Here is a 17,453-nt window from a genome sequence, read left to right as displayed (position 1 = left end):
GGTAAGGAGCTTTCTTGTCTTGATGTCAGTGGCTTCTATCTCCTCCTTTGGCCAGCCTATTACCCCAGCAGAGTGCCTGATCACGGGCAGGGCGTAGGTGTTGATAGCCCGGATCTTGTTCTTACCGTACAGCTGACTCGTCAGGACTTTTTTTTTTCCTTTTTTCAAGTCAAGTTGGCTTTATTGTCACTTCAACCATATACAGTTAGTACACAGTGAAGCGAAACAACCTTCCTCCAGGACCAAGGTGCTACATGCAACATAAATTTACAACATAAATTAACAGAAAACACTAAACTAGCTAACTAAGAGGCCTAGTTAGCTGGCTAGCAGAGACAAGACAGACTGACCTAACATAAATTACAACAAAAACTAACTATCTAAGGAAGACTTTTTTTTTTGTTAACAGACAGCAGACAACAAAGTGCACGTGCAAATGTGCAAACAAGAGCAGCAAAGTGACAGTGTGACAAAAAAAAAAAAAAAACACAACGTAACATAATAATAAGGTTTTGTGATGATGAGTTGAGGTAGTGGAGGAACAGTAAACATTCCTTAGTGTAGCAGCAAAAATTAGGAAGTAAAGAAGTCAGTGCAAAAAGTCCAGTAATAATATTGTGCAAAAGAGCATTTACAGGTTGGTGTGTACGATAGTTTGGTGGTGTAGGTCAGTGTGTTTGCGCTTGTGCTGATTAGTCAGTCCAGTCTCAATGTTTTGAGGTAGTTGAGTTAAGCTGAGTGATAATGTTTGTGTGTGTGTGTGTGTGTGTGTGTGTGTGTGTGTGTGTGTGTGTGTGTGTGTGTGTGTGTGTGTGTATATCAGTCCAGTCCCTTTTTGCTGAGGAGACGGATGGCTTGTGGAAAAAAGCTGTTCCACAGTCTGGATGTGTGTGCCCGAATGCTTCGGTACCTTTTTCCAGATGGCAGGAGTGTAAAGAGTGTGTGAGAGGGGTGTGTCCGATCAGCCACAATGCTGGTGGCTTTGCGAATGCAGCGTGTGGTGTAGATGTCCTCAATAGAGGGGAGAGAGACCCCTATGATCTTCTCTGCTGTTCCCACTATCCGCTGTAGGGTCTTGCGGTCCGATATGGCACAGTTCCCAAACCAGGCAGTGATGCAGCCGCTCAGGATACTCTCGATAGTTCCTCTATAGAAGGTGGTCAGGATCGGTGGTGGAAGCTGGGCCTTTCTCAGTCTTCTCAGAAAGAAGAGACGCTGTTGGGCTTTCTTGTGCAGGGAGCTGGTGTTGAGGGACCAGCCGAGGTCCTTCTCCAGGTGGACGCCCAGGAATTTGGTGCTGTCAACGATCTCCACAGAGGAGCCGTTGATGCTCAGCGGTGAGTGGTCGCCTCGTGTCCTCCTAAAGTCAACAACCATCTCTTTTGTCTTGTCAACATTCAGAGACAGGTTGTTGTCTTTACACCAGTCCGTTAGCCTCTGCACTTCCTCTCTGTACGCTGAGTCGTCGTTCTTGCTAATGAGACCCACCATGGTCGTGTCATCAGCGAACTTAATGATGTGATTTGAACTGTGTGTTGCTACACAGTCATGAGTCAGCAGTGTGAACAGCAGAGGACTGAGCACACAGCCTTGTGGGGCCCCAGTGCTCAGTGTGGTGGTGCTGGAGGTGCAGTTCCCGATCCGTACTGACTGAGGCCTTCAGGTCAGAAAGTCCAGGATCCAGTTGCAGAGGGAGGTGTTCAGGCCCAGCAGGCTCAGCTTTCCGATCAGTTGTTGGGGGATGATCGTGTTAAATGCTGAGCTGAAATCTATGTACAGCATTCGAACGTGTGAGTCCTTCTTGTCCAAGTGTGTGAGGGCAAGATGGAGTGCAGTGGAGATGGTGTCGTCCGTTGAGCGGTTATGGCGGTACGCAAATTGCAGTGGGTCCAGTGAGGGGGGCAGCAGGGTCTTGATGTGTCTCATGACGAGCCGCTCGAAGCACTTCATGATGGTGGGTGTAAGTGCAACAGGACGGTAGTCGTTGAGACAGGACACAGAAGACTTCTTGGGCACGGGGACGATGGTGGTGGCCTTGAAGCACGTGGGAACGACGGCACTGCTCAGAGAGATGTTGAAGATATCGGTGAGAACATTTGCCAGCTGTTCAGCACATTCTCTGAGCACTCTGCCTGGGATGTTGTCTGGTCCAGCAGCTTTACGTGGGTTGACTCTGCGTAGAGTTTTCCTCACCTCAGCTGTAGTGAGACACAGGACCTGGTCGTTCGGAGGAGGGGTGGTCTTCCTCGCCGCCACGTCATCCTGCTTGTCGAACCGAGCGTAGAAGTTGTTCAGCGCATCTGGGAGGGAGCCGTCACTGTCACAGGCAGGTGATGTCGTCCTGTAGTTAGTGATGGCTTGTAAGCCCTGCCACATGCGCTGTGTGTCGCCGCTGTCCTTGAAGTGGTTGTGGATTCTCTGGGCGTGTGCGCGCTTCGCCTCTCTGATGGCCCGAGAAAGTTCGGCCCTAGCTCTTCTAAGTGCCACCTTATCTCCCGCTTTGAAGGCAGAGTCTTGGGTCCTCAGAAGTGCACGCACTTCCGCAGTAATCCACGGTTTCTGGTTGGGTCGTGAGATGATGGTCTTGGAGACAGTGACGTCATCGGTGCACTTGTTGATGTAGCTGGACACTGATGACGTGTACTCCTCCAAGTCAGTGAAGTCGCCGTAAGTTGCAGCCTCCCTAAACATGTTCCAGTCAGTGCTCTCGAAACAGTCCTGAAGAGCAGAGATGGCTCCTGCTGGCCAGGTTTTCACCTGCTTCAGAACCGGTTTTGATCGCCTGACGAGTGGTCTGTATGCTGGAATTAGCATAACAGAGATGTGGTCTGAGTAACCGAGGTGGGGGCGGGGCTCTGCCCGATATGCGCCGGGGATGTTTGTGTAAACAAGATCCAGCGTGTTTTCCCCTCTCGTTGCAAAGTCCACATACTGATGGAATCTAGGAAGCACTGACTTGAGATTTGCATGGTTGAAATCTCCAGCAACAATAAACAGTTGATCCGGGTGTGTATTTTGCAGTTCACTGATCTTTGTATATAGTTCCCATAGCGCTTCCTTAGCATCAGCGCTAGGTGGAATGTACACTCCGATAATGAAAACAGTGGTGAATTCCCGTGGTAAATAAAAAGGTCTGCATCTAACAGTCACAAACTCCACCAGCGATGAGCAATAACTAGAAACTAGCACAGAGTTCTTGCACCATTTCGCGTTGATGTAAACACTAGGGGTGCAACGATATTCGTATCGATATTGAACCGTTCGATACAGTGCTTTCGGTTCGGTACGCATATGTATCGAACAATACAACATTTGTAATTTATTTTATCAACTTTCCTTCTGACGATGCTGTCTGTGTTGAGCGCTCAGTGAATCTGTGTTCGACTACTCCGCCTAGGCTGCACTGTCGAGCGCAGATCCACTAAGTGCTCAACACAGACAGCATAGTCAGAAGGAAGAGCGCAGGGCAAGCTAGCAAGACAGAAGTTAAGCTCTCCTTGCAACATGGACCTCCCCCACTCTCATTCAGATCTGGCGTTTGGAATTATTTTGGTTTTCATGTGACGTATGACCCTGAAGGTAAGCGCGTCATGGACTAAAGTAAAACAGTATGTTGGATGTGCCATGCAATGCTCAATTACATGGGTGGGAACTAGTGTGTTAGCGCAGTTAGCTCGTTAACGTGTTGGCCATCTTTTTAACCATTTGACTTGAAGTTGATTTAAGTAGATGCATATTCTATTCTTTGTGATAAGAACACATGTGAAACAAGTGATCATTTAGCCATTTATTTTTAGCTCAAAATGACAACATTAACACAATAAAACAGGTCTCTTTCTTAAACAGAAGCCTGTCATGCTTAACTTTTGAGAATATAAGTAAATCTTTCTTTAAAAGAACTCTGTCCTGCTTAACTTAAAATAATAGAAAATAATAGAAAGAAAAACATTCTTGTAACAGTGCACATTTAGTGCATTTAGTACAATTGAGTTCAGTTGAGGTATTATTTCAGCTTTTCTAATGGTAATCAGCTGCTCCTGTTTGTAAACCCGCTTGTTCCCATGATTACGCATCATAACTCATCATCATTATTCACCTATGTATTACTTTTATGTATTAGTCATCTATTTGTTGTAATCATCTATCCTTGCAGTTGTTTATTACACAAAATAAGTTATATTATCACACTTCTGGCCACATAGCGCTGATATTCACTGCACATGCCCATATTAACTTTTTCCAGCCAGGTGTTTTCCTTTTCCCATTCTTCCCTTTCTCTGAGGGGAACAAATATTGCTGCTCTAATGCTGGGCTTATGCTGGGCTTACACTGTGCGATTTTTGGCCCATTTTGAGACGATTTTTGAGTCGTGCGACGGTTTTGGCGATCGGCCCGATTTTGGCCTTCATCGTGCGTCGTGTAGTATACGTGGGGTAACGAGAAGCGATTAACACCTCACGACCAGCTCCCGATCATCAATCGCTCGTGAGGGTCTCACCACAGCCGCTCACACTGCTCATGCGCAAACACGTAAACGTCGGTGAAAAAGACGGAGCAGCACGGCAGTGCTGCGTGTGATCTGGACACAAGCGATGGAGGCACAACTTGTAGAACTTTGGAAAGCTCATCCGAGCCTTTTCGATGTGGCATCACAAAATGATCACGACCACAACAACCGTGAAAATAGTTGGATTTACACTGCTGCTCAATCACAGCTGCCTGATCAATGTTTTTCATTAGCAATTTAGCAAAGTTGATGGTGGTGGTGTGTCTGTGTGAGTGAAAGACAGAGAGAGCGAGCGACAGATTTTCTGTTATAACCTTAATTTTATGGACGCACAGTGTGAGCACTCAGGTCGCATCAGAGCATCGGGCCGTATAGTGTGAGACCTGCATCGTGACCTACGAACTTCTAACCCCTGCGAGTCAATCGTGCAGTTTGAGCAGGAGCTGAATAACGTGACTGAAAAAATCGCACAGTGTCTGCCCAGCTTTAGGTGTACTGTCGTCCGAGACTTGCACCGCAGTGTCGGCGTTTGTTTCCCTGTTGGCCATGCTTGTTGTTGTGGTCATCTGTTGTCTTCCGGTATTTTCTCCGCAAGCGACCTTTCCTCGACCAATGAGATGAGCGGTAATCTGAATTGTCATACTCGAATTGTCATAAGTGTGCTGTCAGCTCATTGGTAACAAAGCAGGAGAGGGGCTGGGAATTATGTTTTCAAACAAAGCGTTAATTCCATTAAAAGTTATAGACTACTTTTGATTCTCACTGTATTACGGGACAAAGTGCGTCCCTTATTAGCTCAATACGGGACGTGTACTTTTGTTTCGAAATACGGGACGATTCCATATTTTAAGGGACGGTTGGCAACCCTATGCACGGGGCGATCGGCGGTAGCTCGTTAACGGAGATTTGCCGTGTTGTGGCCTTAAGGTCATTTCAACGAGATTAACCTGAAAGCACTAGTGGGAACACAACGAATATGACTGCACATTTACATCATCCTAGTGCAAAGACAAAAACAACAAGCATGCTACTAACTTTAGCCGAGTCATTTAGACAGCTGTTACCACATGATTCTCCTTATGCTGCTGAGACTGTACTTTTGAGTTAAAATATATATTTATAATTTTAATAAATGACAAATTAAAAAGGCATGAACATTTTATTTTGTATCGAAAAAATATCGAACCGTGACACCAAAGTATCGAACCGAACCGTGAATTTTGTGTATCGTTGCACCCCTAGTAAACACACAAGCCGCCACCGCGAGTCTTACCGCACAGAGCTGCATTTCTGTCGGCGCGAAACGAGGCCAGCCCATTTAGCTGAATAGCGGCGTCCGGTACTCTGTCGCTGAGCCATGTTTCCGTGAAAACAAAGACACAGCAGTCTCTAACCTCACGCTGTGTAGCCTGCTGGAGTCGGATGTAATCCAGTTACTTGGTTGTTGCAGCTTTCCTAGCGGCCTCTTCATGGTTCCCATTCGTCTGTGGGATCCCCAGGTACTTGTAACTGTCCTCTATGTCTGCAATGTTGCCTTCTGGTAGTTTGATCCCCTCCGTTCTGACTACCTTCCCTCTCTTTGTTACCATCCGACTACACTTTTCCAGCCCGAACGACATTCAGATGTCATTGCTGTATAGCCTGGTAGTGTGGATCAGTGAATCGATGTCTCGTTCACTCTTGGCATACAGCTTGATGTCATCCATGTACAGGAGGTGGCTGACAACTGCTCCGTTTCGTAGTCGGTATCTGTAGCCAGTCTTGTCAATTATCTCACTGAGGGGGTTCAGGCCTATGCAGAACAGCAGTGGGGACAGAGCATCTCCTTGGTAGATCCCGCACTTGATGGTGACTTGTGCTATGGGCTTGAGGTTGGCCTCCAGTGTTGTCCGCCACATCCCCATTGAGTTCCTGATGAAGGCTCTCAGGGTCCTGTTGATCTTATATAGTTCTAGGCATTCCAGGATCCAGGTGCGGGGCATTGAGTCATAGGCCTTCTTGTAATCAATCCAGGCAGTGCACAGGTTGGTCTCGGCTGACTGCTCTGTCTGCCAGTAGCTGGTGTTTTGCGCCTCTGGTATTCTTGCCCATCCCTTTCTGTGCCCCGCTCATGTATTGACCCATGTGCCTGTTCATCTTAGCCACTATGATGCCTGACAGGAGCTTCCACGTGGTACTGAGGCAGGTTATTGGTCAGTAGTTGGAGGGGACAGGTCCCTTCTGGGGGTCCTTGAGGATCAGGACTGTCCGGCCTTTGGGTAGCCATTCCGGGTGTCTCTCGTCAACTAGCAGCTGATTCATTTGTGCTGCCAGGCAGTGCAGTCAACTTCTTCAGCCAGTAGGCGTGAACCATGTCGGGCCCTGGTGCTGTCCAACTCTTCATACTGGAGACCCTTTCTTGCATATCGGCCACTGTGATGGTTACTGGACCCTGTTCGGGGAGGTCGCTGTGGTCTGCCACTAGCCACTGAGCATTGCCATTATGGGTTGCGTCCTTCTCCCATATGCTCTTCCAGTGTTGTTCTGCCTCCAGCCTTGGTGGTGCTGTTCTCATATTGTTCCCCTGCCACTGAGAGTACACCTTGGCTGGTTCCGTGGAGAACAGCTGGTTTATTCTCTTGCCTTCTATCTCTCTGGTGTACCTCCTCAAACGACTGGCCAAGGCTGTGAGTCGTTGCTTGGCAGTTTCCAAGGCCGCAGGTATGGACAGCTTCCTGTACTTCTTAGGCACCTTCCTCATCGCGCCTTTCTGCAACTCCGATAGTTGGCTAACCTCCCTCCGTGCTACCTTGATCTTAGCCTCTAGCCTCCTTCTCCATGGAGGGTACTGCTCCTTGTGATCTCACTGATCACTGCTGCCGTATTTTAGATCAGCTTGTTAGTGTCGGTAATCGTGGCTGTAGGTATTGTCCGTAGTGCTGCATTAACATCATCTAGCAGACCTTCTGAGGGTACTTCACGTAATCTTGGCTACGGGGGGTCCAGGTTTCAAGTTTGGCCATGAACCTATCTTTCAGGTCAGTTCCTCTCGCACTCAACGATCCTTCTCCTATCGCACTTGGGGCTTGGTACCCAATCTCGGGTGGGGGTGATGATATCTCCCCCCTCACCTGGCGTCCTGGCTCCCCCTTGCCGTAGCATTTATGTTGTACCTCGTCAATCTCTAGCTGTGAGAGCAGTCCCTTCTTTCGAATATTGGAACACTGAGCTACTAGTTGTTTCGCCGTCATTGTGGATGTTGGGTATCGAAGAATCCATAGGTCCCTCATCCTATTCATGTAACCCCTTCTGCCAGGGTTACTTGCGTAGTAGCATTCCAACAATATATATATGTGTATATATACACACATATATATATACATATATATACATATATACACATATATACACACACACACACACACACACATATATATATATATATATATATATATATATATATATATATATATATATATATATATATATATATATATATATATATATATATATATATAATGTGAGGGAAATCCATGGGGCTTCAACAGTCCACGGGGTATTGCGGGCGGGGTTCTCACTCTCCTCCTCAGCCACGCCACACTACACACTCCTCTTCGCTCGAGTCCACTCTGCAAACTCGCATGCGTTCAGGAAATCCAAAGGAAGGGCTTGAGGATAGGATAGAGGAGTCTATGCACAAAACAGATCAATGCCAGAAAAACAGGAGGGATCACGAGATTAGGTTGAGCTGAGGTTACCCTGAAATGTGTAGTACAACATTCCAGCGATAAGAAGAACTGAGCCTCTGCCTTAAATAGTGTCTGGGAGTGGCAGGATGATGAGCCGCAGGTGAGTAACCGTTTTCAGATGTGCTGGCCAATAAGCTAGGTCCAGGCAAGGAGGAGAGAGAGAGAGAGAGAGAGAGAGCAAGAGTAGGAGAAAACCGTAACAAATATCTGTAGCCTCACTGAGCCAGCCGGTTAAACACAGGGAACGTGACAGTTTAAGCACTTTGAGTTTTGCAGGATTTGTTGTTGCACAGCTCAGCATTTCAGTCAGGTTGAGGTGCTAGCTGTTACACTCACTGTGGCTCAAGTAAAGCACAAGTTTAAACATGAGTGTTGATATGAATCAATGAATCAAAATCAAATGAGTCGAAACAAAACAAAAGATAAAAAAAAGAAAAGAAAAAAATACTGTGGGCTACATTTATCATGCTGAATCTCGAAAATAAGAGCTTGTTCTGTCACAGCATGCGGGAATCAAAAAAATCTGAATTTACACAACAAAAATGCCTTCTCAATTTGTTTTTTTGCCATGTTTGACCACACATACATTTGCAGAACATATTCACAGTTTCTCAAAGGAAGTCATTATCACTTCATTTAATTTGAGAAATGAATTTTTCCATCAGCTCCCCTCTGGGCAGAGAGTCAGTAACTTTCAAAAGCAAGAACATAGTTTTTCTTTTTCTCCTTCCACTTTTTGCCCTTCGGCTTTTAACCTAGTCGCTCACAAACATCCATCCTCACCCCACAACAGGGGAACATAGAAGAGCTTTTTTTGACATCACCCTCAACCCTACCACCCCCACGCCCCCCTCCTCATCCCCCAACTCTCCACCATCTGTTTTGTACTGGATAACAGGGGACCTGACTAACCACCTGAATAAATGTATTTCAGTGTGGGTGGAAGTCTCACATACACACACAGCTACGATGTAGTGGAGGGTTTGGGTGACACCGTTTCTCAAATTGCTTCCTAGTTTCTATGATACAAACTAAGAAGCCATCTCTGGGATTATATTTATATTTATGAGTCACCATTATTTTGCGTCACAAGCAACAGATGTAATTTTACATGTCACTCATCCAAGGCCCTGGGAGGACTGTACTATTGTAAGAAAGTCATGAACATGCTTGGTACATGACATTTTTCTGTTTCATCAAAAAACATTTTTAGAGTGCCACACTGAATGTAAAGGTGCAATTCAGACACTCAGACTTAATGACACAATGTGATTGTGATGCAGCGCACCAAATGGTTTGATTATGGGCAGCCAATCAGCACACCCTGTAGAGTTCTAGTCCCCAGACTTGTGTGTGTGTCTGTGCGTGTCCTGTCATATCAGAAACTTGACAGAAGGTGTGTTTAGTAATTCTTTGCTCCAGTGGTCCTTGTATCCTTGAATTATATCAGTTCCTGTTGGCTGCTGTAGCACCTCACTGCCCTCTTTTATTCTGTGGTGATGCCATGTCAGACGTGACATTTCCTCTCTGTTCCTCATGTCAACTTAGCAACACCCGTAACTGACATCAAAATCATATACTTGTTGCATAGTTTGAAATGTACATGCATATGTATCACTTGAGTTCATATGTGGAATAGCTTCATAAGTGATGACTGATGCTCATACATTATAGAGAGGCCTATTAAAGCCACACTGGCTGAGGGACCATTCGGCCGCTTCTTGGCAACCTAAAATCCTTGTGAGCTCCTGCAAATTAGACACAACTGAAATTCAGATTTTGATTTGCTAGGTGGCTGGTGTGTAGGTGGAACTGGTAACCTGTGTTGGTCTAGAATCAACACTGCAACTGACCAATCATGTTGTTGTGATGTCATGGCTTTGTAATGTGGGGGGAAAAGAAAAATGGGCCTTTGTTTATATAAAACTCTCTTTTGGGACAGAGGTAATCATTTCAAATGCTTTCTCTATTAATTTTACAATAAGTTTGCTGTTAGCCCAATTTACCTATGTTGATTTGTTTATTGTTTGTTCTTGCCTAATGCTAACTGGATTATCAGATGTCATTTGTCACTTGCAATAATGATCCTGGACGAATATTATTATGATGATGTGGGAAGAACACCGACACTGGGATATCAAATGTTATGGTTGTGGTCAGGGAAGAAACATGTACAGTCACCAACAGGCCTCTTGTCCTTTGTTAGCAAAGGGTTATATATTTCTTTCCTTTGACATACTAAGCATAAATTGCTGGCAATGTACTATTGTATAGAATTCCCCAAGACCTGGCTCTCCCAAACATGGACAGTATATTAAACAAGGACATAACCTTTGTGACATCCATTGGTTAGTGAATCCAGTTGTGAAGCTTAAACCTGAGTACTTTGCTGCTATCTTGGCATTTTGAAACCAGACATGATGAAAAATGGATCTGACTGAGAAAGCGAGGGACACTGCATATACATTGTCAAACTTGTGATTAATAAATCATTAGCTTATGAGCAAACCCTGATTTATCCTCTTCAAGACTCCCATAAGATCATCAAGGAAATGTTTGCAGAGGTCACAGAGCATGGAGCCCGAGGGTTGTTTTCACTTCTATACACCTGAAGCTCTTCGGCAGCGGATGCGTCAACCCCTGCAGGTCATTAAATGGTATCCAGATTTAAGGCACTTCCACATTGCCTTCGCTTTTTAGACCCAGAAACTAAATCAACTCCTATATAAGGTCTATTATACTAACCTGTAAAGACCTGTTGACAAAAGAATGCAGGAAATTAACAGAAATGTTGTTAACCACGATAGATCGATAGCTATTGCTTTGTTTTTTGGTAACACTCTTTATCTGATGCCATATCAATGCAGCATTAAATATCTTATGCTTCCAATTACTCTACACTGCATGTGAATTGTTTGTGAAATATATCACAACTTGTTTTTCTAGCAAAATCCAGTGATGGCAAAAAAGGCCACCAGTGATAGCGTGGGTCTAGATGTTTGTATCTGATACCACTCTGGTATCAGGGTACCTCAAAGACAGCACAGATACAGAAATTGTTACAGGCTGATGCAATGTTAAATCACAAATACAGTGGGGCAAAAAAGTATTTAGTCAGCCACCGATTGTGCAAGTTCCTCCACTTAAAATGATGACAGAGGTCAGTAATTTGCACCAGAGGTACACTTCAACTGTGAGAGACAGAATGTGAAAAAAAAATCCATGAATCCACATGGTAGGATTAGTAAAGAATTTATTCGTAAATCAGGGTGGAAAATAAGTATTTGGTCATCTCAAACAAGGAAAATCTCTGGCTCTCACAGACCTGTAACGTCTTCTGTAAGAAGCTTTTGTGTCCCCCACTCGTTACCTGTATGAATGGCACCTGTTTGAACTCATCATCTGTATAAAAGACACCCGTCCACAGCTTCAAACAGTCAGACTCCAAACTCCGCCATGGCCAAGACCAAAGAGCTTTCGAAGGACACCAGGAAAAGTATTGTAGACCTGCACCAGACTGGGAAGAGTGAATCTACAATAGGCAAGCAGCTTGGTGTGAAAAAATCAACTGTGGGAGCAATCATCAGAAAATGGAAGACATACAAGACCACTGATAATCTCCCTCGATCTGGGGCTCCACGCAAGATCTCATCCCGTGGGGTCAAAATGATCATGAGAACGGTGAGCAAAGATCCCAGAACCACACGGGGGGACCTGGTGAATGACCTGCAGAGAGCTGGGACCAAAGTAACAAAGGTCACCATCAGTAACACACTACAACGGCAGGGAATCAAATCCCGCAGTGCCAGACGTGTTCCGCTGCTGAAGCCAGTGCATGTCCAGGCCCGTCTGAAGTTTGCCAGAGAGCACATGGATGATACAGCAGAGGATTGGGAGAATGTCATGTGGTCAGATGAAACCAAAGTAGAACTTTTTGGTATAAACTCAACTCGTCGAGTTTGGAGGAAGCAGAATACTGAGTTGCATCCCAAGAACACCATACCTACTGTGAAGCATGGGGGTGGAAACATCATGCTATGGGGCTGTTTTTCTGCCAAGGGGACAGGACGACTGATCCGTGTTAAGGACAGAATGAATGGGGCCATGTATCGTGAGATTTTGAGCCAAAACCTCCTTCCATCAGTGAGAACTTTGAAGATGAAACGAGGCTGGGTCTTCCAACATGACAATGATCCAAAACACACCGCCCGGGCAACAAAGGAGTGGCTCCGTAAGAAGCATTTGAAAGTCCTGGAGTGGCCTAGCCAGTCTCCAGACCTCAACCCCATAGAAAATCTGTGGCGGGAGTTGAAAGTCCGTGTTGCTCGGCGACAGCCCCAAAACATCACTGCTCTCGAGAAGATCTGCATGGAGGAATGGGCCAAAATACCAGCTACTGTGTGTGCAAACCTGGTAAAGACCTATAGTAAACGTTTGACCTCTGTCATTGCCAACAAAGGTTATGTTACAAAGTATTGAGTTGTATTTTTGTTATTGACCAAATACTTATTTTCCACCCTGATTTACGAATAAATTCTTTACAAATCCTACCATGTGAATTCATGGATTTTTTTTTCACATTCTGTCTCTCACAGTTGAAGTGTACCTCTGGTGCAAATTACTGACCTCTGTCATCATTTTAAGTGGGGGAACTTGCACAATCGGTGGCTGACTAAATACTTTTTTGCCCCACTGTAAATATTCTAACGTGAGAGCATTTTTTTCCAGTGGTATGAAATGTATACATCTTGTATTCAAGTCAATTCAATTTTATTTATACAGCGCCAAATCACCTCAAGGCACTTTATATTGTAAGGTAGACCCTACAATAGTACATAGAGAGAACCCCAACAATCATATGACCACTATGAGCAAGCACTTTGGTAACAGTGAGAAGGAAAAACTCCCTTTTAACAGGAAGAAACCTCCAGCAGAACCAGGTTCAGCGACTGGTTGGTGTAAGAAAAGGAAGACAGGATAAAAGACGTGCTGTGGAAGAGAGCCAGAGATTAATATTATAATATATTTATCTCTAATCTTGTATGTAGACAGTATAACCTATTTTCTATGTTTATTCAACCAGTAAGTGACTAATCACAGTGTTAAATCTGCTTCACCACAAAATCATTACACTGTATCACTGACACGATCTCACAACCAGCAGACAAAGAAATGTTAGAACTCAAAAACTGTATATAAACCAGGGGACTCCAACTCCAGGCCTTGAGGGCCAGTGTCCTGCAGGTTTTAGATCTCACCCTGGGTCTACACACCTGAATCAAATGATTAGTTCATTACCAGGCCTCTGGAGAACTGCAAGACATGTTGAGGAAGTAATTTAGCCATTTGAATTAGCTGTGTTGGATCAAGGACACATCTAAAAACTGCAGGACATCTGCCCTCGAGGCCTGGAGTTGGGGACCCCTGATATAAACGATGGATGTAACCATTATAAAATCACTTATTCTATTGGGGCTGCTTTGTTTAAAGTAATTTCTCATTTAAACCAACAGGAGGATATTTTAAGGAGAAATTAAAGTAGTTATGATGCTATATCAGCTAACAGTTTTGCACTTTCTACATGTTGATAATGCAGGCTGTCTTTCTAGCCTAAGCTGTTTTACAAAGCTTGGTTTAAAAAGCACCTCGGAAATATGTAAAACAAATTATGCAAGGAGCAGTGAAAAGTACAATTTCAACAATATACTATACACACAAACAAGAAGGTGCAAAAACTACACTTTAAACATAAATATGCCGTTAGCTGTCTCCTCTGGTATGCTGACTTGCTAGCTCGTTCTTAATTTTTGTCATTGGCTGGGCATGTAAATACCAATAGAACTGATGTCTGTGAAAATAAAGCTACAAAGAAATTTTTTTCTTATTTTCTGGCTGCCGTCTGTAATTAAGCTGATATTTTGTGCCTCTGTCTGTGTGTGTTCAATAGGAGGGAGACTCTCTTGGGGCGATGGAAAAGGTTTGTCGTCAGCTGACCTACCATCTCAGCCCCCACTCTCGATGGAGGAGACAGGGCCTGCTCAAGAGGAAACCTCAGGCCTGGTGAGTGTGTGTCGTACAGCATGTATCTCTGTTTTTGTTAACATCCTAGTGTGTCACCAGTGTGTCATCATCTGCTGCCCCTTTGGATGCCAAAGAAAAGCTCTGTGATGTCTGTGTCTCTTTATTTTTTCACTCTCTCACAAACACAGTTGGAGATGAAATCTTTCCTCTCTGTGTCACCTTCACTGACTCACTTTAGCCTGTCGGCTTCCCTGTGGCTGTCAGAAGACCATTGTTTTTATTCATACATAATTCCTGAGCTGTGTTTTTGTGTATTGTTTTTCTGACTTTCAGTCCCAGTTAAAATTGGAAATATTGCTTTACGAGTCTGTATGTCTAGTAATTTATTTGATTCCCTTTGCATTTCAGCACTTAGCTTTCTCACCACTCTTCTTCATTGCACCTGCATCATGTGGAAAGTCTGTATTTACACTGCAGTGTTACACAATATGCAAATCAGTTATCAACACCAAGTATAAACTACTAATCCATATGCTTCTTTGGCTCAGCTCCAGTACAGCCATTAAAGATTAAATTCTCTAAAGCAATTCTCGAAATGAAATTTCCAATATAAGCTGGGTCCTGCATTACCACAGCAGTTTCTCAGTAAATGTGCTATATATGAAACACTCAAGGTAATTCATGTACTGTATACAAAGCATATATATACTTCTCTGCTCTCTGGTGCACAACATGTAGTGATACTTGATCTGCAAAGTGCAGTTAAACATCAGCAAAAATGCGTCAAAGAAGGAAATTAAAGGCTAAATCCTGTTGTGGACTGTTTTAATAAATCAAAGCCTGTTTACAGGTGTTTAGGGTGCACTGCTGCATATAAGATAAGATAAGATAAGATAAGATAAGATAAGATAAGATAACTCTTTATTGTCATTGCACAGTCATACATAGTACAGTAGTACAATGAAATTGGAAAAACTGTCCTACGTCGGCACTACATATAACACAACACGACACGATATGACACATCACAACGTAACAAACAACACAACACAGTATATTAACTTAGTATAAAAAAGAAGAGTAAGTGTATGTGTATTGCACACTGTTATTATTGCACATTAATTATTATTGCACCTTGTTATAAATATAAATATTATTGTTATCGTTTTAAACATTGTTACCTCCCCCTAAAAAGTCCAGGGAGGTATCCAGTCAGGTCAGCTATTTACATTGATCAGGGCTATTGCCCTGTTGTAAAAGCTGTCCTTGAGTCTATTTGTTCGGGACCTCAGCAGCCTGAACCTCCTGCCAGACGGCAGCAGCTTAAACACCCGGTGTCCTGGGTGTGTGCAGTCCCGTAGGATGCTGCGTGCCCTCTTGAGACAGCGAGTGCTGTACAGGTCCTTCAGGGAGGGAAGAGGATGTCCAATGATTTTTTGGGCCATGTTGATGACCCTCTGGAGTGCCTTTCTGTGTGCTGTGGTGCAGCTGGAGAACCACACACCGATGCAATATGTCAGCACACTTTCAATGGAGCAGCGGTAGAAGACGGTCAGCAGCTCCTTCTTCAGGTCCATTTTTCTGAGGATTCTCAGAAAGTGGAGACGCTGTTGGGCCTTCTTTAAGACCGCAGAGGTGTTAGAGCTCCATTGGAGGTCTGTGTCTATGTGCACACCCAGAAACTTGAAACTGGAGACCCTTTCCACGCACTCCCCGTTGATGCTGACAGGCTGCAGCTCGGACTTCCTCCTTCTGAAGTCAACTACCAGTTCTTTTGTTTTGGTGGTATTGAGGTCCAGGTTGTTGTCTGCACACCAATCTGACAGCCTCTGAACTTCAGCTCTGTATGCAGTCTCATCTCCCCCTGAGATGAGCCCCACCACAGTGGTATCATCTGCAAACTTGATGACTGTGTTGTCTGGGTGGGAACTAACACAGTCATGTGTGTACAGAGTGTACAGTAGGGGACTCAGTACACAGCCTTGTGGAGAGCCGGTGTTGAGGCTGAGGGCTGAGGAAAGATGAGGCCCCACTCTAACTCTCTGTACACGGTCTGAGAGGAAGTCTCTGATCCAGCGGCAGGTGGTGGAAGGAAGTCCAATTTCCAGCAGTTTATCTATTAGTCTGTCCGGGAGTATCGTATTGAAAGCAGAGCTAAAGTCAACAAAGAGCAGCCTGGCGTAACGGCCCTGCACTTCCAGGTGAGAGATGGTGGTGTGGAGCGTTGTAGCAATGGCATCTTCAGTTGATCTGTTAGCTCTGTATGCAAACTGGAGCGGGTCGAGTGTGGGTGGCAGGCAGGACATGATGTGACGTCGGACCAGTTTCTCAAAGCACTTCATTATAACAGGTGTTAGAGCAACTGGTCGGTAGTTGTTGAGGCTGCTAATGTTAGTACGCTTTGGCAGTGGGACAATTGTGGCTGACTTTAGGCACGGCGGGATGCAGGACTGGGACAGTGAAGTGTTGAAGATCTTAGTGAAGACCCCAGCCAGCTGGTCTGCACACTCTTTTAGGACCTTTGTGGAAAAAAGGATATTTGAATCCTCTGGTTTTGAAGGGTAAAGGGAGTATCTAGAACTTTCTTAAATGTCTGGTGAGTCTCACTTGGTTTATATAGGAGTCCAAGTCAAAGGCTAGAATCTTCTGAATCTAAACCTTAAGAGCTGTAAGGAATACTCCAACAACTCTTTCCTTTGAACCTCTGGCTGTGTCGCGACGTGTCACTATTTTATTGTTGAATCGTCAACTCAGTTAATATTTTTTTTACTTGAATTGTCCCTTCTCAGCTCCTCTCTACACTCCACTTTAATAAATACAATCTCTGTAAATTTTATAGAGCCTGCCAATATTCATTTAACACAGAGCTGTGTTAAATGACTGTCGGCAGCTGACGTATCTGATATCCCTGCAGCATCATAATGTGCTTTTTCAGGATCAACATTGTTGTGATGTCATAGCTTTGCAGGAATGTAGGAATATAAAAATTTCTTCTGGAAGAAATAATCGGCATTTCAAGTGTTTTCTTTATTCATTTATACATCATAATAAATATTTTTATCAACTTAGGTTTGCTGTTAGCCAAATTTAGGTTACTCATGTTGGTTTTCTAGTAGTAATTTTTTTAAAGTATTAGCTAACTTCTTGGCTAATGTTAACTGTTAACATCACATTGGTCAGTTGCAATCTTGATCCTC

At 44.3% G+C, this 17,453-nt stretch overlaps 1 protein-coding gene across 1 annotated transcript in view; it reads left to right on the top strand.

Moving 5' to 3' along the window:
• The window catches only part of lrrc75a (leucine rich repeat containing 75A), a 78,272-nt gene that overhangs the window by 31,268 nt on the left and 29,551 nt on the right, over positions 1 to 17,453 (top strand). Inside the window, exon 3 of the mRNA XM_026192584.2 lies at positions 14,183 to 14,295. Coding sequence (XP_026048369.2) covers positions 14,183 to 14,295 — 113 coding nt within the window. The remainder of the gene's footprint in view (positions 1 to 14,182; positions 14,296 to 17,453) is intronic.

Source organism: Astatotilapia calliptera, chromosome 14 (assembly GCF_964374335.1).
Source record: "Astatotilapia calliptera chromosome 14, fAstCal68.1, whole genome shotgun sequence".
Taxonomy (NCBI): domain Eukaryota; kingdom Metazoa; phylum Chordata; class Actinopteri; order Cichliformes; family Cichlidae; genus Astatotilapia; species Astatotilapia calliptera.
Note: the sequence above shows the minus strand (reverse complement) of the source record. Positions and strands in the feature narration are given on the sequence as shown.